The 20,044-nt window shown below is 40.1% G+C and overlaps 1 protein-coding gene across 9 annotated transcripts in view; it reads left to right on the forward strand.

The window, feature by feature from the left end:
• eif4g3a (eukaryotic translation initiation factor 4 gamma, 3a) overlaps nt 1-20,044 on the forward strand; it is a 66,948-nt gene that overhangs the window by 17,130 nt on the left and 29,774 nt on the right. For 3 of the 9 annotated variants that reach the window (XM_024270639.2, XM_024270640.2, XM_024270646.2), the window contains exons 3-10: nt 1,302-1,469; nt 5,768-5,845; nt 7,572-7,604; nt 11,483-11,503; nt 15,845-16,021; nt 19,163-19,274; nt 19,355-19,518; nt 19,712-19,846. In XM_024270639.2, coding sequence (XP_024126407.1) covers nt 1,302-1,469; nt 5,768-5,845; nt 7,572-7,604; nt 11,483-11,503; nt 15,845-16,021; nt 19,163-19,274; nt 19,355-19,518; nt 19,712-19,846 — 888 coding nt within the window. The remainder of the gene's footprint in view (nt 1-1,301; nt 1,470-5,767; nt 5,846-7,571; nt 7,605-11,482; nt 11,504-15,844; nt 16,022-19,162; nt 19,275-19,354; nt 19,519-19,711; nt 19,847-20,044) is intronic. The other 6 variants (XM_024270641.2, XM_024270643.2, XM_024270648.2 and 3 more) reach the window with 4 other exon arrangements.

Consider the following 20,044-nt stretch of genomic DNA (forward strand, 5'->3'; position numbering starts at 1 on the left):
TTTTCAATCTTTTTTTTTTGTTCACTTTAAGCTGATCCTGATTTGACCCCATAGTTCTGTTTGTGATCTCGCATAGATCCAGTAAATGCTAGGCTCTCCCGCTGAAGTTCTCCTTTTAAGTTCCTTTCTAGAACGTGTTCATTTCAGTAAACTTCCTTTCCTAGCTGTCGCTGCATTTGAACTCAGATCTGGAATGATTTCATGTAAATTTCTACAGTAGACTCTATCATTTTTCATGTCTGTGACTTGTATGGCATAAATTCTAGGACAAAATCCTGTGCTGAACTGAGAATCAGCTGTTCTTTAACTTTTCATTTGATAGGAAATGAAAGTGAAAGCAGAAAAATCTCTGGCTTAAAGCAAAGCTGAATAAAGACTCCAATCACAAATCCTGACTTCCTGATTAACAGACGGTAGAAATGTCTCAGTTCAACTCGATCCAATAAAGCTAAACATTTAGAAAACAATCCTTCAGGTTTAACTGAATCTCTTCCTTATGTCCTTGCTGAGGCAGAGAGAGACAAAAATATCACTGAAGTATTACTAACATGAATTTTAGCTTCAACTTTAATATTTAAAAAAATTTCTGGTTCTAAAGATCTCTGCTTGTAAAGATTTAAAGATTCCTAACATCGTTCTGTAAATTCATGCATCTGCAGCCCACAGTTACCAATCCTCATACTTTGTACAAAAACACCGAGCCAGATGTTCAGGAGACCTCCACTGAGGCTGACATGTTCCCCTTTGAACTCTGCGGGTCCATCTGGTTCCTTCAGCTGAGAGATCCTCACAAGACTGCAGCTGCAGCGTCACGCCGCTGTCTTCAGCTCGTCTGTGCAGGAAGCACGGCTTTATTAAATATTGGTTCCAGTGCGTGTCCACTCAAACGAGCTGCTTTCTCACTAAATGTCTTCACGTTTCAGACAGAAAGATGAGGAAATGTTTTTAAAAAAAAAAATCTTTCTTGTTCTAAATCTCATGCTGTTTTTTTCTTCCTCAACAGTTTTATTTTTGGTTGTTCTTCAGTTTCTCTCTGAATCAAAAAGTTGTTGATGCTGTTCTGGTGGCGTGGCGCTGACCCGGCCCCTCCCTGAAAGCTGCAAAGGCTCACGTTACGGAGGCTTGTAAACTATGACTGTCGCAATTATTTATTCAAGAGCTTCCAGTCCCTGAGTGCAATTGTGATCTGATTATGCAATTGTCTGAAGTGCAGGCATCCCGTCCTGGTACCGGCCCAGGCTTTTCTTCAGTGTGCTGTCAGTGTTCATCAACCCAACACGTTTGTTCCTGGTGTTCTGCAGGTGCCCAGGCATGCTGGCCCTCCTTACTCTGCTCATGACATCGCAAAGGGACACCCCTCGTTGGCGGGAACCCCGCCTGGTCATGCCCACTCCCCGGCGCTCTCTCAGGTATCAGTACCCACAGCTTCCCCATATCGCTACCCTAAGGGCTGGGAGGCAGGCGGAGGGGTGAGTTTGTAGCCCGAATTCTCTGCATTTTCTCTGTTGGTCTTTTCTTCTGTTTCCTCTGTTAGACTGAAGCTCCAGTTTCAGCTCATCCTCAGGGATCCACAGCAGTGGAGGTTTACAGATTTTGATTAGTTCACCGTCGTATCATCAAACCCAGACATAGAAAATTAGCGTCAGCCAATGTCAATAATAGAGCTGCCTCAAACGACTAATCACCAATCATTCTTTCCCATTAGTCAACTAATCGAGTCATGCGCAAACGGAATGTAAAGTACACATCTTAACCATCCTTAGCTTTAAACTAACTAAAAATAAAGACAATTAAGATGTTAGTTTGTTAAACTTTTAATTAATCATGCAGCCTCTGTCCTTTACTAGTTTCTGGTATTAAAACAAGATGGGATTAAATGAGAGAGAGATCAGGAATCTCATATTTTGTACGTCACTTTCGTCTATGACGTCGCTAATAATCACTGGTCCGTTAGCGTTAGCGCGGAGCTTCTAGCGCTTGAATATACATAACAGCAGTGGTTTTATAACTTTGAAAATGTCATGCTACGACAAAAAGTCATGACTTGCATTTAAATGTAAACGTCTGAGGTTCAGAGCGCACCAGAGGGAAGAAAAACTCTTCTCAGAGCGACACGGTTTACCCTCATGATGGTGGACTTTGTATCTTTCCGTTTGGAGGGTCAGATTTAAAAAAACATTTCCTGGACACGCTTAAGGCTGGTTTATACTTCCACACGATTCATAATCGCTCACATCACATCCACATTCTCGCGGTCTCGTTCATACTAATGTTGGCTGGCTATAACTGCAATATACTTCTGACTGGTGTTTATACTTTTTAAGCAACGCGATCATGTTCAGTGTTTATTTTGAACATGATCAGCATCCCGCTCAGACACTTGCAGCATCTGCGAGCACGCAAGTACATGAAAGACAGAGGAGGAAGTGATGAGTTTGTCCACTAAACAGAAGCAGGACAACAAAAAGGACAAAATTACATTTAAAAAAAAGGAACAAACTGCATTCTCTAGTGCTGTAAGATATGAGAAAGAAGATGTATTTTTCCAGCAACTTGCTCTATTTTCTATCTAGTCGTCCACCCTCTGTCTGTCTCTGTGCGAAGTTCAGTGTTTCCTAACTTCTTCAGTAAGTCTTCAATATTTTTACTGTTAACAGACATTTTTCTGGACAGAGTGTTCTGCGTAGTCGCATACTCTTAATCGCTGAAAGAAATTCAGGTTAAATGACAGGATTTGCCTTGGATTGCACTACAGGCGTGACATTTCAGCCGCGGGTAACGTCACCAGCAGGTGCAGCATTCTGATGCGACTGAAGCGATTCTGCTCCGATGGCCGTACGACCACTGCGACGCCAGCGATTACGGATCTCGTGGAAGTATAAACCAGCCTTAACACTTAAATTCAAATGGAGGAGGAAGGAGAAGGGAAGAATTCAGATTGGGCCCAACACTGTGCTTAACAAATTGCGCGTCCTTAAATTTAACAAAACCTTGAGTCTCAACTGAAATGTTTCTTTTTCAAACCTTTTTTTATTGTCTATGTGGCCTGACATCATTTATAAATGTTGACCAGAATTGTTTAATATCTAAACAGTTTTCAAACCTATTGAAGTTGAGACCAAGTGTGACGCCTTTGACCTTCTAATGTTCAGATTAGATATTTTTGGGTAAAGTTCTGCTCCTGTGGAATGCTGGATGATTCTGATTCTGTCGGGTTCCACTCGGCTTCACCGTCGGAGATCTTTTTGACTTTGAGCCGTGGGTGAAACCAAAGAGCAGCCGGGAGAATTAAGCTGATTTGATAATTAAAGTGGAAACAAGCTGTTTTGGTGACGATTTCTGCTTTAACAAAGCTTAAATACGAGCTTCGATGAGAGTAAATGTTGCAGCTATGGAATGAAAATGAGGTCAAATCTGGATTTATGGTCCAGCCATCATCCTTACCTTGTCTTTACTCCATGATGTTTCTGTGATTTTTTTTTTCTGATTGTTGCAGTGGTTTACTTTTTAAAAATGTTCCTGTAAAGCGTTGAATCTGCATGTTTGTTTCTCTGTTCCTCCACGTGACCTTTGACCTCTACAGCATGAATGTTTCTTTCGTGGAGGTCAGCTTCAGTCAGCAGAACAATGAACCATTTTGAGGGGATTTCAAACGCTGCTGCTGCCGGTTCTCTTCACCTCAGAGTCGTGAAGATGAACCAAAGTTTGATTAAAGGTTCCCTACAGTGAACATGACACGCATGTTTCTGTGGTGGAAGCAGCACGCCAAGAAGCCAATCACAGCTTTCTGAGCAGTATGCAGCAAACCACAGCAGCTGGCTGAGCTGAGAAACAACCAGAAAGAGACTCTTAATGGATGTCATGAAAGCAGAAGGTTTCACACCTCTGTCTGTCTGAAGACCATCAACCGCTGCTTATTCCTAATCTGAATAATCCCTGTGAACATTTAAAGGAAGATCAAAGAATGATGTTTTAAACTCTAAGGATTTAGAGCAAACATTTGTTTCTTTCACTTTGAGAAAGTTCATTTTTACTCAACACATTTGTCTAATTTTGGAAACCGATCATTTTACTTGTTTTATATATTGGTCAGTTATTTAGGAGAAGAAAAATTGGAGCAAAAATTAATTTCAGAAAAACTCTGATCATATTGGCTTCATTTAAACTCGTAAATAAATACTTACAAGGTTATGGTAGCATATTGCATTCATTAAAAAAGTGTTTTTTGAGATCATTTTTTAATATGTTTTTTAAAATATATTTCTTATAGTTTATAAAAATTATTATAATTTTTATAAAAAATATCTCAACTTTTTTTCTTGTTTCTTGTTTATGTATTAAAATATTTTTTCTTTTCAATTTATTCTTTGCTTTTTATAATTCCTTTAGTTTTAGTTTTTTTTTGTTTAGAAAGTGTTTTTCAAAGTATTTTTTCAGGGCCAGGAGCCAATTAAAAATATATATATAATTAATTGATCGCAAACTGGGAAAAAATTAATCACGATTAATCACAATTAACTTTTTTTTAGTTTCAATATTTGCCAACTACTTATTATCTTCGAATAACCACTATATTAAATTACACACAAAACTGTACATGTATTCTTTTATTTACTGTAACATTTATCTTTAATTAAAGCTTTCAACCGACTAAATAAAAAAAAAAGCTGTGTGTGTGTGTGTATATATATATATATATATATATATGTGTGTGTGTGTGTGTGATTAATCTTTTTTGTCGTGATTGATCAGTATTAATCACAATGTTTTACTAGGTACATTTTATGAAAAATGCAGCTTTTGATCAAAAACAGGCCACAGAGAAAGTTTTCCTTCATTTTTATTGTCTGAAATGTTTAAATGCATCAAGTGTTAATCCAGAAGTGTGATTTGTGAGCACAAAATCAATAACAGACTAAAGCCACAGCGTGGTCGTGTTCAGGATGAAGTGTTGAAAATTATCACAACCAGAGTTCTTGGTTAAATAAGCTCCGCCTACTGCATGGGGAGCTGCAGAGACAGCCGGGAACCGTCAACAAAGTTCACCAAAACATCTCAATCCGATCATATAATCGAAATAATCAAAATGACATCGCAGACACATCAACTCAGTTAATCAAAATGTTCTTATTCTTTTTTTTGTTGCCATAAACCACAATTACCAGATTTGAAACCAGATTTGACCAGAATACTACAATCAAACAAATAATCTACATCATTGGGTTTTGGTCAGATTCTAATTGTTGATCAGCGTATTTTCTTGGGTTTGTAGTACCTAAATGAATGATCTCGACAAACTGAAATGCAATATGCTTCCGTACTATGTGAGCTGATGGTGGCTATGAGGATGATCCAGAATGAGTTCAGTATCACCAGATTAGTAATATTAGTCAGTTTTTCTGAGGTTCATGTTGGATGCGTCTGTCATCCTTTATCTATGCAGAGGTCTTTCAGAGCTGCTTTCATTTACAGTCACATGGAGAACATGACTCGGCTCATCCTCTTCCCGGTTCTTCTCCTGTGGCCCGTTCCCTGAACCTGAAGAAGTTCTGTCATGTTAAAATCTCAGCTATTAGAACTATTGGAGCAGCAGAAGCTTGCCCCGCCCCCATAGCATAACATAGATGAAAAGGTGTTTGTGGATACGTGAACCCAAGATGTTCCTCTGGAGGCTCGTGTGTTGGGATGGACTGTTCTTGGATGTGCTGTGACTGTGGGTTCTGATCCATAAAGAACCAATCCCCTCCGTCTGTTTCTTTCCTGACAGTCTCCGTACAACCCCGGACAAAACGCTGGCTCTGCTCCTTTAGTGTACTCCACGCAGACGCAGCCTCAGAGCCGCCCGGTGAGTTTCCTCTGCTCTGACCTTTTCTGCTTCAGGATGGAGGTTTACAGGACCTTGGTACGGTTATTCATTTATATAGATGGTTTTGGATCCTAGTTGGGAAGCAGCGATGCCCGTTTTCTCACTGCCTACAATTAAAACCTCAACTTTTGATTCAAGCAAAGCTTGAAGGACCGTATGTGGACAATATTATAAAACTGGCTCATGTGTGCCTTATTTTAGGGAAATGAGTGTTGTGACTCAGTAACATCCCTGATGACCCCCCCCTCCATTTGTAGAATTTTTTTGCAATTTTTTGAAAACAGAAGAAAAAGCTGCAGGTGTCTCATTTAAGTCCTGTGTGAAGACAAAAGGTGGAGACACGTTGGCTAATCTTCACATTCAGATGAAACATTAACATCTTGGTTATTTTCTTATTTTTAACTGCTAGTATTTAGATACATTTCCTGACCTAGAACATAAATCAGACAAAACGAAATGTATACAGTTTGTTACGAAACTCCCACCCTTGCAACTGGACAGTGTAAACAAAAAGGGAGAGAGAAGCATGTAAATCAGGAGTGTCAAACTCAATCGCACAAAAGGCCAGAATCCAAAACACACCTTAGGTCACGGGCCGAACAGGATAAACATTTATTGAACACTCTAAAACTACATTTTTAAACTTTAAAACTGTAACTTTTTAACTTAATTATGAGCTAAATATATAGTATTACCTGTGATAATGCTAGTGTGAATGCTGTAAGCTGAATTAGGTCACTGAAGATGCTGAAATTGATAGCTAAAAACGCTGAAGCTGATAGCTAAATCCTCTGTAGCTGATAGGCAGCTGAAATATTAGCTAATTCCAAATTAGCCTTAAAAAACTTAGGTTAGCCAAAACAACTATCATGTTGCTGAAAAAATAGCTAAACTCCAAAATACCTTTAAAAAAAAAAAATCAAAAAAGCCTAAATTAGCCAAAACAGCTAGCATGTAGCTGAAATGTTGACTAACCTCCAAAATAGCATGCTCATTTGTACAAACCATTGCCTGAACTGGACTAAATGACCCCGCCCCCCCCGGAGTATCAAACAGGAAGTACCCGCAAAATCTCCTAGACTTCTGTAGAGAGACATACACAGCTATTACTCAGTCATTCTATTGATCAGAATATCCATTCTGGCCCTGGTACCTTTTTAACATCTCCATGATCCTTTTGTTCATAATACTTTTCTGTAATTAGTCAAGTTATAAACTGACCAATCAGATGCCTCAATTAAAAATAGGCGGAGCCTTTTGGCCCCCACGTCTAACATTCAAAATGTTTGACAACTTTCAAGTGGTAGGGGTGTGACCTTCCAACAAGCTCGCTGCTGGTTGGTCAAAGTGGTTGCCATGGAAACGATGACTTAGACCACTGGCCACTTAAGAGATTTCTGGTTCCAACATGGAGTTTTTGGTATCGTTAAAAAAATGTCAACTGTCTTGACTTTATTTGGTTGGAGGTAAACCGTTTTTTGTGGATGACATCACTCGGTCCAGTCGTCATATACATGCACAAACGTTTGTTTTTTTGCTCCCGGTGGACAGATTTCCATCAGCCGGTCATTGGAAGCTGCTGTTGTCTTCATTGATGATGATGATGATGAAGTGTCTTCCTCCATTCTTGATCTGTCCGTGTTTCTTCTTCTCTTCTTTCTCATCTCCGCTTAAATCATCTTCCTGGACCCCCCACCCCCTCCAGTTTGCGACAGGCCCTCGACCGACTCACCATCAGGTAAAGCTCCTGCTGCACCCCCCCCTCCATCCTCTAATCATCCTCCCAGTTTGCTTTAAAAAGCATGAAAAAGGCTCAAACATTTTAGAAGCAGTTTAGAGCTTTGAATATTATGGGATGTGTTTGAACACTTAGCTAAAGTTATCTGATCGTTTCTGGCCTGTTAAGATCACGTTTAGGTCCGTACCGTCTAATCCTGCTGCTGGGAAGATAGAAAACCTCCTCATTACCTCTGAGGTCAGATTTCTGCATTTAGTTTCAGACTTGATGCAAAAACAATTCCAGTCATTTAAGCTTTAATATGTTTATGGAACAAGAAAAGTTAGGGATTTCATCAGATGTTTTGCTGTAGAACGACAACTTAATTTTGTTCTTCTCTAAAACTCACCACTGCCATTTAATAATAAACATCTTTGGTTACTTAACAGCCTGCATCATACGTCTTCCTGGTTACATCTAACCAAAATCCTTCAAACTGATGCTTTTAGTCGCCACTAATATGTCTTGTTGAATGTCACAGAAAGACAAACATATTTTCCTTTCTCATAAACCATAAGAGGAAGTCAATTTGTGATCTACCTGCTTCAGTTTATCCTGGGAGTTCATGATTGTTTTGCCTATCTGCTGACATCACTTTTGCAATGAACTATTTTTATAATAATTTTTCATCAAATTGACTAAATTTTGATCAATAAAAACACTGGTTAAAAATTAACTCACTTGATTCAGTCTATATCAGGGGTCAGCAACCTTTAACAGTAAAAGAGCTAGAAGGACCTAGAAGGAGCTGCGTAGTCTTACTTTAGTCTTTAAGAAATTTGGATTTGCATTCATGACCTTCTGTTTTTTTAAATAATAAATATAAATGATGCCTACTTTTTTGGCAAAAGCAAAAATATAAAAAGAACCTAGTATCTCTCAAAATGTGATTTCTTTTTTTTTTAACCAATGTTATGCAGCACCAGATAATTTGTTCTTTTAATTCATAGAAGATCAAACTTTTTACCAAAGTTTTGCTTTGCATCTAAAATCTGTTCATTCTGGAGGTAGAGTTGATCAAACAAGACGTCTTCAGGTCAACAGGATGTAAAAACCTACATAGTTTATCATCTATGTGAACCTCAGACATCAGTTTATAAATGTAACTAATGTATCTAAATTAAATAAATGCTAATTAAGTAATCTTTACTCTAAAAAAATGCTGTTTTATTTTTCTTTTATTAATTTATTTTGTTCTTTTTCCCTCTCTGTCCTCAGCAGTCTTACTCTGCTGGGTTTAGTTATTTTTGTTTGGGGTTGGATCTTGTTAGTCTTAGTTTTCAGGCTTTGTTTATTTGTTTTCTTTAGGTAGTTTTGGTTATGCAGACATTATCAGGAGCTGCTGACTCTGACGGTCGACATGTCTGGATCAGCAGTCTCCATGAATTATTTTATGTTTGGTCCAGGATCCACAATGGAGAGATAAGAGACACATGTGGATCTGGAGCCACAGGTTGCAGACCTCTGATCTATACATACAAGAGGAAACATCAAAAATCAAATCAAATGCTTTCATTGATTCTCTGATGTTTCGTGTAAATCCTGAGAAAACTATTTTTCAGATGGAAATTAAAATAGTTCAGGATTTTTTTCAGCTTTGGTTTAGAAATGAAGCCGCTTTGACTTTTTTTTTCCTGGTGAACCAGAATGGAGTTTCTTTCTGTGAAGCGTCTCAATCTGAACAGAGCGAGGATTCTCTCTGCCCCTCATCACACTATGTTTTTATTTATTTATTTATTGTTTCTAATGACCACATTAACGATTTCTTCACAAATTTCAGTCTAACTTGATTAAAAGTTATCCTGTAGATCCGTGGCGTTTGCCGTTGAAAGCCCGAATGTTCAGTGAAATGGGAAAATATTCACAGATGATGAGGACAGGAGGTGGATCCCTAAAGGCTCCAGCAAACATCAGGACAGGTTTATGTAGAGTAACGGGTGCTGGGTGCAGATGTTTGGGTGTTTTATCATCTTTGTCTGAGGTTTTAGCCGTCCTGTTCTCCAGGACCAGCCGTCTGACTCTCTGGATGAATCCGACTGTTATGGAATGGATGTCAAAGTGTAACGGTGGTGTTTTTTTGGACACTGATGGGTGGGTGAGCTCTCCAGAGTGCACGCTCGAGCTGTCACAAACTGGTGCTGCGACTTTTGCTGCACCACGGAAGTAGAATCGGAAAGCAGGCGGAGCGGGACAGTGGGCCTTTATATTCACGGAGAAAACGCTTATTGTCCTCCTGTAACAAACTCCATGGCTGGAAGATGACTCCAAAGGGTCAAAATGTCCTGAAATAAAGGAAATCTTTTGGAAAATGAAGAGTGTGTGAAACAGAAGATCCAAGCTGGCGGGGATGAATGAAAGCACCTTTAAACTTCTGATTGGTTTGATCAGAAATACGGTTGTAAGCGTGTGTTGGCATCAAGATTTTGTTTTGTCTGATCGCAGCCCAGAGTTTAAAACGTTGACTTGAAGATGAAAGAAAAGTTCTAAATTTACATTTTTCTTTTTTATAGCATAGATTGATGGAACCTTCTGCTTTCAGGAAAGCAATGTGAATATCAGTTGTTTAAGTAAAACATGAGGCTGTTTGGGACATAAAGATTCAGGTTTGGAAGCAAAACTAATTTAAAAACACAAACCTGAAATGCTTGATCTTAAGGGTGGAGAATTATAGACCTCAGTGAAGCTCTCATTGTTTGGAGATGAGTCAAGTTAAGCAGAAAATAGTTCCTACATCTGTCAAATTTGGACTCAAAGTTACTTTTGTTGAACCAAGTTTCTTCTTGATTGTAGAAAAAAAAAGTTCTTAACTGTTATGTCCCATTTTATGTCAAAGGGATCTGGGGGCAACATAAAGGTAAACTAAGAAAAATGTATAACAAAAATAAAAAAAGAACAGATTTATTAACAAGAGCTCAAACAAACAGTGGCAGCACTAGTGTGGTACAGAGGGGCCGATATCATTTTTTCGGATCAAATCTTGTTTTAACTGATATTTCCTCTGCAACTATGGCCAATATTTGCAGATACCAATATTTAAGTTTCTATAATAACACAAAGTTTATATGTTCTTTGGTTTCTTCCTTAAAAATGCAGAACTTTCCTTTTACTGTACATTCACATTCTACCCTTTTAACATGCAGCAAACGATCTTATGGACTTTAAAATGTTGAAAATATATCTAAAAACATTCAGATTATCTGTCAGACATTCAGATTATCTGTCAGACATGACTGTAATGCATAAGCTTCTCATTGCCAGAGGTCTATTAGGAACAACATTATCCCTACCAAAATTCAAATATACCTGAAAGCAAGGAGAACATTTCAGAAATAAACTTCATCTACAAACAATATCAGTCATTTTCATATCGGATAGCAATACATTTAAATGATACAAATATCATCCGATACTAGCACAGATAAATCACCAATTCCAACTGTGTGATCATCTGACTCCTTAGTCCATTCTGTTTTTATAACACAACATGAGTTTGTATCCCATCTTGAAGCAGCCCTCATTTTTCATATTAGATCTGGACGAAGATAGCTGCAGATGGCGAATACTTCATGCTTAGTTACAGCTGCGATTCAGGAAAAAGTTTCACAAGATATTTATTATCAGCAATGGTTTGGTAAAGGCTGGAATACGCCAAAAAAGTCTTTAAACTCACTGTGTTATAAAACTTGTTTTATCAACATTAGCTGTTTAGAAATGTCTCTCTGTCAGGATAACAACGATCGATCAGTTTTTGTGTATTTGTGTTGTTGATTCAATCTCACCTATGCCCCCCCACCCTCCCCTCATTGGCTTCTTTCTCTTTCCTGCTTTCTGTCCTGAAGGGAGGATTCAGGCCCATCCAGGTAACTGCAGCTTCACTCCGTCACATGACCTGCATGAAGATCATGTTGAGATCAAACCCCTCCCCCTTACTGTGCACCCCCCTGCATTAATTTAGTTACCTGTCATGTTCAGGTGTTTTCATAGATCCATCTGTCTGTCATCCCTCAAACTTTATAGAACATGCATTTCTGTTTCTTCCCCATCATTCAGAGATGAGCTGCATTTACAAACATGTGTTTATTGTTGCTAAACATGTGGTCTCAGCCTTCACTTCCATAAACTACTGACGGACTGTTTCAGCTGTTTGAATGCTTTCCCGCTCAAAGCTGTTTACATGAAGTCCAGCCTGCTGATTTCTGATATTACAGGTGATTTCCTGGCTGGGTTAAAAATACCCCGGGTCTAAAAATGACCCAAGGCAGCACTGTTGCTGCTGAAGTTTACCTTCGTCTCTCCTCACCAAGATCCTCCGCCGTCTCTCAGCTGCTGGTTTCTTAGCTGGATTTTACAACATGAAACTTGTTTGAAAGTGTTTCCTCGTGATTAAACATTTATTGATTTTATTCTACCAAGTTCATATTCATTTGCCATAATAAAATACATTTACATTTGATGCAACATTTTTTTAGAATGTAGACCAAATTTAAATGTAGCCACGAGGGGGCCCAAGCCCGGGTAGCCCAGATAAATACAGAGGGTTGTGTCAGGAAGGGCATCCGACGTAAAATCTTGCCAAATCAAATATGCGAATCAGACCTACGAAATCCATACCGGATCGGTCGAGGCCCGGGTTAACAACGACCGCCATCGGTGCTGTTCACCGACAGGGTGCCGGTGGAAATTGGACTACTGTTGGTGGAAGAAGGAGAGGAGGAAGGCGGGTTCGTAGGGAGAGAGAGAAGAGGAAAGTCACTAGTGTTGGACTGAGAGTTGGGACTTTGAATGTTGGAACTATGACAGGAAAGGGTAGAGAGTTAGTGGACATGATGCAGAGGAGAAAGGTAGACATACTGTGTGTCCAGGAGACCAGGTGGAAAGGTAGCAAGGCTAGAAGTTTAGGAGCAGGGTTCAAGTTGTTCTATCATGGTGGAGATGGGAAGAGAAATGGAGTAGGAGTTATCCTAAAGGAGGAGTTTGTTAGGAGTGTTGTGGAGGTAAAAAGAGTGTCAGATAGAGTGATGAGTCTGAAGATAGAAATGGAGGGTGTCATGTTCAATGTTGTCAGTGGGTATGCCCCACAGGTAGGATGTGAGCTGGAAGAGAAGGAGAAGTTCTGGTTGGATCTTGATGAAGTGATGATGAGCATCCCTGGAAATGAGAGAGTTGTCATTGGTGCAGATTTCAATGGTCATGTTGGTGCAGGAAACCGAGGTGATGAGGAGGTGATGGGCAGGTTTGGTATCCAGGAGAGGAATGTAGAAGGACAGATGGTGGTTGATTTTGCAAAAAAGATGGAAATGGCGATAGTGAATACATTCTTTGAGAAGAGACAGGAACATAGAGTGACCTATAAGAGTGGAGGTAGAAGCACACAGATAGACTACATCTTGTGTAGACGGTGTAATCTGAAGGAGATCAGTGACTGTAAAGTAGTGGTTGGTGAGAGTGTTTCCAGACAGCACAGGATGGTGGTGTGTAGAATGACTCTGGTGGTGAAGAAGATGAAGAAAGAGAGGGCAAAGGCAGAGAAGAGGACAAACTGGTGGAAGCTGAAAAAAGAAGATTGTTGCATGACTTTTAAGAAACAGTTGAAACAGGCTCTGGGTGGTCAGGAGGTACTCCCAGATGACTGGATAACTACAGCTAATGTGATCAGGGAGACAGGTAGGAGTGTACTTGGTGTGTCATCAGGAAAGAGAGTTGATAAGGAGACTTGGTGGTGGAATGAGGAGGTGCAGGAGTGTATACGGAGTAAGAGACTAGCTAAGAAGAAGTGGGACACTGAGAGGACTGAGGAGAGTAGACAGGAGTACAGGGAGATGCAGCGTAAGGTGAAAGTAGAGGTGTCAAAGGCCAAACAAAGAGCTTATGATGACTTGTACGCTAGGTTGGGTAGTAAGGAGGGAGAGACTGACCTGTACAGACTAGCAAGGCAGAGAGATCGAGATGGGAAGGACATGCAGCAGGTTAGGGTGATCAAGGATAGGAATGGTAATGTGGTGACAGGTGTCAGTGGTGTAATGGAAAGATGGAAAGAATACTTTGAAGAGTTGATGAATGAAGAGAATGAGAGAGAACAAAGAGTAGAAGAGGTGACGGTTGTGGAGCAGGAAGTAAGAAAGATTAGTAAAGGTGAAGTGAGAGGGGCTTTGAAGAGGATGAAGAGTGGAAAGGCTCTTGGTCCTGATGATATACCTGTGGAGGTATGGAAGTGTCTAGGAGAGATGGCAGTGGAGTTTTTGACCGGGTTGTTCAACAGGATCTTAGGTGGTGAGAAGATGCCTGAGGAATGGAGGAGAAGTGTGATGGTGCCCATTTTTAAGAATAAGGGAGATGTGCAGAGTTGTGGTAACTACAGAGGAATAAAGCTGATGAGCCATACAATGAAGGTGTGGGAAAGAGTAGTGGAAGCCAGACTAAGAGCAGAAGTGAACATTTGTGAGCAGCAGTATGGTTTCATGCCAAGAAAGAGCACTACAGATGCAACATTTGCTTTGAGGATGTTGATAGAGAAGTACAGAGAAGGTCAGAGAGAGCTCCACTGTGTCTTTGTAGATCTGGAGAAAGCTTATGACAGAGTGCCCAGAGAGGAACTATGGTATTGTATGAGGAAGTCTGGAGTGACAGAGAAGTATGTCCGAGCAGTGCAGGACATGTATGAGGGCTGTAAGACAGTGGTGAGGTGTGCTGTAGGGGTGACAGAGGAGTTCAAGGTGGAGGTGGGATTACATCAGGGATCAGCTCTGAGCCCCTTCCTGTTTGCAATGGTGATGGACAGACTGACGGATGAGGTTAGACAGGAATCACCATGGACTATGATGTTTGCAGATGATATTGTGATTTGTAGTGAGAGCAGGGAACAGGTGGAGGTGGAGTTAGAGAGGTGGAGGTTTGCCCTGGAAAGGAGAGGAATGAAGGTTAGCCGCAGTAAGACAGAGTACATGTGTGTGAATGAGAGGAACCAGAGTGGAAGAGTGAGGTTACAGGGAGAAGAGATAAAGAAGGTGGAGGAGTTTAAGTATTTAGGGTCAACAGTACAGAGGTGGAAAGGCTCTTGGTCCTGATGATATACCTGTGGAGGTATGGAAGTGTCTAGGAGAGATGGCAGTGGAGGTGTGATGTGTGACAGAGGAGTTTCAGCACAAATTAAAGGAAAGGTGTACAAGACTGTGGTGAGACTAGCCATGTTGTTTGGACTAGAAACAGTGGGACTGAAGAAAAGACAGGAAGCAGAGCTGGAGGTAGCAGAGATGAAGATGCTGAGGTTCTCTTTGGGAGTGACCAGGATGGATAGGATCAGGAATGAATACATCAGAGGGACAGCACATGTTAGAGGTTTTGGAGATAAAGTCAGAGAGGCCAGACTGAGATGGTTTGGACATGTTCAGAGGAGAGACAGTGAATATATTGGTAGAAGGATGCTGAGGATTCCTGAAGGGAAAAGCCGAAAGAAAAAGTTGAAGAAGAAGCAACATTATTCTAGAAATCCTCAGAATAAAATGTAATACAATTTATCTGAAAGTTATAAAGATTTGTTCAGGAAACCACAACAAAAGTCTGTCATTACTTTAAGCTCTTTTTCCTAATTACTGATTGAATTAATATATTTACAAACCATTTTTTCACTAATGTCTGAATAATTAAAAAACCCTTTGATGCCTCAAGAAAAAAAAACAAATTCATCATTCATTCATAATGGAAGAAATAATCAACCTTTAAGAAAATTATCACTAGAAAAGTTTGAAAGATGTCAAACTTTCCAGACAGGTCAACAATTATTACTCAAAAAGTCAATCATTTTGTTTAAGTTCTGAAAATCCTTTATCTAAATCTGCTGGAAATATACTAGACAAATAATAGAGTTTAGGTTTCTTCTTTTGGGCTTTTATTATTTAAATCTTCTGCTCTTGTACTGATGTTTCCTGTCATTTGATGTCGAGCTTTAACAGGTGGATGAGCCGTTAATGTTGTCTAGTTGTAACTGTAGAGCAGCAAGTTGATCAAACAGATGTTCTCCCGTAAACAGACACACCTGAACGTTCCGTCTTTCATTCCTGATGCCCTTTAAACAACCAAATCATTTTCTAAGAACTCAGGAGTCACTGGAACGTGTCGGCACAGACAGACATCTTTTATTCTGATCTGTCACGACGCCGTGGACGCTTCCGGAGGTTTGATTCAGTTTGGCTTGTTCTCTCCAGTTCTTTCAGAGGGCTCAGATGCAGACGGCGAGACCCACCATCCCAACCAACTCGCCGTCCATCCGGCCCGGCTCACAGGCGCCCACTGCGGCGGTCTACCCCACCAACCAGCCCATCGTGATGACCATGGCCCCCATGCCCTTCCACTCTGCACAGACGCAGTACTACATCCCACAGGTACACAGCATGGGGGGTGGTGTGTTAAAGGTAAATATTTGCTCTTTGTGAGGAGGTTCTGTCTGTCTGAGAGGAACCTTTAGAAATCCACAAAAATCTGCAGTTAGACACCGCGTCAGCAAAGCCACATGACTGACTTTAGTTCTCTTTTCCTTCATATTTATTCATTCTTCTCTGTCTGTTCTCAAGCTGCAGTTAGAAAAATGTCTTCTTGCTGTGTCTGCTCTTCCTGGCTGCTAAAAGCCTTTTGAACACCATGTCTGAACTTCAGGGCTGTAACGAGTATCCCAACACTCAGATATTCACCATCCGTTCCAGGAAAAAAACTGTTTAAAAATGTGTGATTGCCAACATTGCTGATTCGTTTGTAAAAATACAGCTCAGGTTATGTAAATATCAATTTAAAATACAGAACAATGATGGATTTTGAGTATATACACTAGAGCTGCCACGATCCGTCGACCATTAAAATAGTCGACAGCTAATTTTTATAGTTGATTAGTTGTTACTTCATATTCTATGGAGTCAGAGTGTAGTACAGTTGAACAAAGTTGTGAACCTTCAGCACACAAAAATCCACTTTTTTCATTCAGTGAGACCAAAACTTAATCTTTAGTGAAAAATAGTTCTTTGTTTCAGATGCCGACCTCATTAGAGAGATCAGGAATATACTTTCCATCAAACACATTTTGACAGGTGACCTTTGAACCTATATACCCTTTATATATAAAATTGATCTTAAGTTCGATCCTCGCTCCTGCCAGCCAACCATCGTTGAGTCCTTGGGCAAGGCACTTAACCCTCCCTGCCTCCAGTGTGGCTCCACTGGTGTGTGAATGCGTATGAATGATCTGGTGATGGTCAGAGGAGCCGTAGCCGCGTACCGGCAGCCACACCTCTGTCAGTCGGCCCCAGAGCAGCTGTGGCTACATCAGTAGTTCACCATTACCAAGAATGAATGAGGAGTGGATGAAGAATGGAAATACATTGTAAGCACTTTAAGCACCTGGAAAAGTGCAGATAAATGTAATCCATTATTATTATTATTCTGAATGTTAGTAAACTGTCAAATGTTTTTTTGTAGTTAAAAAGAAACCGAAAACGGCCTGCCTTACTTTTTTTTTTTTGTTAATAATTTTCTCGTGATAACGAAATAATATCTCGTTATCACGAGAAAACAAGGTTTGTTTTCTCGTGATAACGAGATTATCAAGAACGGAGAATGAAGGGTCTCCCTCCATCTCTCAGAGACACAGAGACTTCACCTGATTGAAAACACTCCACAAAAGTTGTTTTTAGCCTATTCTTTATTTATTAGTGGATCTATGCTCTTTAAACGTCTTAATTCAGTCTAGAGAAAATCAAGTTTGTTTCCTTGTGATAACGAGATAATTAATAATGAAGAAGGAAGAGTCCCACACTCCCTTTTCTGCACGGGGAAGCAAAAACTTCAGCTTTAAGTCTATTTATTTTGTGGTTAACAAGAAAAACAGCAGAAGGACACTCTACAAAAGTTGTTTTTAGTCTATTTTCTTTTATTATTTTATTAGTGGGTCTACACTCCTCAAACGCCTTCAATCCGTCTTATCCACCAGCCCTCATCCCTTATTTCACACAGATCACAGCGCAGACAAGAATCTCCGCATGATGTGTTCAATGAACTCTGGACATTAGAATTTTGTAAATATCTCTAAGTTTCCTAGCAACAAAGTTCCCTCTTACTATAAGTCCCAGCCACTCAGCCCAACTCAATCTGCTACTATGGTTTTGTCATTTTTATACAACCTCGGGGAAACAAAGCAGTTTTTCAGAAAAAAATTCGACACTATTTAATTAATTGATTATATATAGATCATTGCTGATATTTAACGTTCTCTCTGACAAACTTCTTTGTTTTGCTGCTTATGTCCGGATCTCAGTGAACTCACCAAGCAGACACGCCCTGCAGCTGTCTATCGATGTTTGTTCAGGGTTTTGGGGGAAATTAAGGGAGTGGCTGGTGCATGAGACTGAATTAAGACGTTTAAAGAGCATAGAGCATAAAATAAAAAATAGACTAAAAACAACTTTTGTGGAGTGTTTTCAATCAGGTGAAGTCTCTGTCTCTCGCTTCATTCTCCGTTCTTGATTATTTCGTTATCACGAGAAAACGATAAAAAAATAAAAAATGTAAGGCAGGCCATTTTCGGCTTCCGTAAGAAACTGATGTTCAGTTTACTGAAATACATTCTGAAAAACGTACTTTTGAGAAATAAAGTCAAACAATTGGATTAAAAAGGGTGATCAATGTGAAATGAAAAATGTCACGCTCAGTTATGTGACGTCATGTGACTGTCTGCCAGCGTGGTGGAGAAGTCGTACCGGAACGAGTCTGTAAAATGTTCTTCTAAAGTTTTGGGACTTTTTTTTTGTTTTTTCCAATAAAGATGAAAACAGTCAGTCTGTGAAACCTGTTTTCTGTTGGAAACTGTTCAGATGAAAGGACAAAGTGTTTTCTGGTTGATCTTTTTCTATGGAGATGTCTTCATTTACTGTCTTCTGGTCATGATCTACTGGAACTGTAGTCAGCAGAACTCTGAGGATGACAAACTGTAAAGGACATTTTCAGGATTTGCTCTAAAATGGTCCAATACAGCACAGATGTTTGTTTTTGTTTACAGCTGAAGTTAAGCAGGAAGTTGACAGAAAAAGTTATTAATATCATTTTTTTCTTTCTAAATCTTTGAGTTTTTATCTGTAATGTTTTGTTGATTCTGATCTCCTTTTTCAAATAAAGTTATAAATGATGCTGATCAAACACATTATTTATTTTTTCATACATCCAGTGAAAATACAAACATAGCATCCATTCAAACTAAATGTATTATTAGGTAGTGAGAATTTGATTTGTGAATCATTGATCTGGATTCATTAATCAAATTTCCACCACAGTAACAAAACCTCCAAATTCTGATGTTTCAAATTGTTAGAAATGTTGAACTTTGCAAGACATTTACCTGAAATCGTGGAATAAACACCAACACATTTGAGATTTCTAAACGTCAGATTTTCAGTTTTTCTTGACGATTGAGCAGAAAATCATCAGGATCTTATAACAGAGTCCCATCATCATTCTGTCTTCTCTCGTCTTTTTGCTTCTAGTATCGCCACAGTACACCTTATGTAGGACCCCCCCAGCAGTATTCAGTGCAGCCCGCAGGCTCTGGTACCTTCTATCCTGGTCCCGGACCCGGGGAGTATCCCGCTCCGTACCGTGAGTCCAAAACCCGTCTGACTCTGCCGGATCTTCAGCCTCCATTTTTAACCTCTTATTTTTGCTTTAAATTCCTTCAGATCCTCTCAGGTACCATCCTCCGGTCTCCCCCTCCGTTCCCGCCCCCATTCCCACCGCCGGCCCCCCCTATTACCCAGGACAGACGCTGTACCCCCCCTCAGCCCCCATCATAGTGCCTACACAACAGCAGCAACCTCATCCGGTCAAGCGTGAGAAGAAACCAGTGAGTATCTGAGTAGTTAGTCAGAAGTGAGGCTCTGCAGGCCGATCTTCCTCTCCACTGACCAGTTCAGAGCAGGCCTTCGCTGACTGCTTTGACTTCTCTGCAATTTTGTACATTTGAGTTTTCCCGCTGTAAAAACAGGATGAGCTTTTCCTGAACCTGGAATACTTATCTGCTTATTTGGGTGCCATTGTCCTCCCAGATCCGTATCCGTGACCCAAACCAGGGTGGCCGGGACATCACTGAGGAGATCATGGCGGGGGTGTCAGGAAGCAGGAACTCCACGCCGCCTGTGGGCCCCCCCTCCTCTACTCCCACCCCTCCACAGGTAACTCTCACCTGCTGCAGGGCCGGCATGTCGACCTGAAATGTTTCTTCTAGATGTGTGGGGGAAAATCGATTTGAGGGCAATATATTGCGATGTTTAGTTTAGCGATACTTGTGTTGATTTAAAATACTGACGAGACAATATTTTATTAATTATTTATGAGCAAACGCAGTTCAGTGTCTTACTTTTGTTTTCCAC

This window comes from Oryzias melastigma, linkage group LG5 (genome assembly GCF_002922805.2).
Source record: "Oryzias melastigma strain HK-1 linkage group LG5, ASM292280v2, whole genome shotgun sequence".
In the NCBI taxonomy this organism is placed as follows: domain Eukaryota; kingdom Metazoa; phylum Chordata; class Actinopteri; order Beloniformes; family Adrianichthyidae; genus Oryzias; species Oryzias melastigma.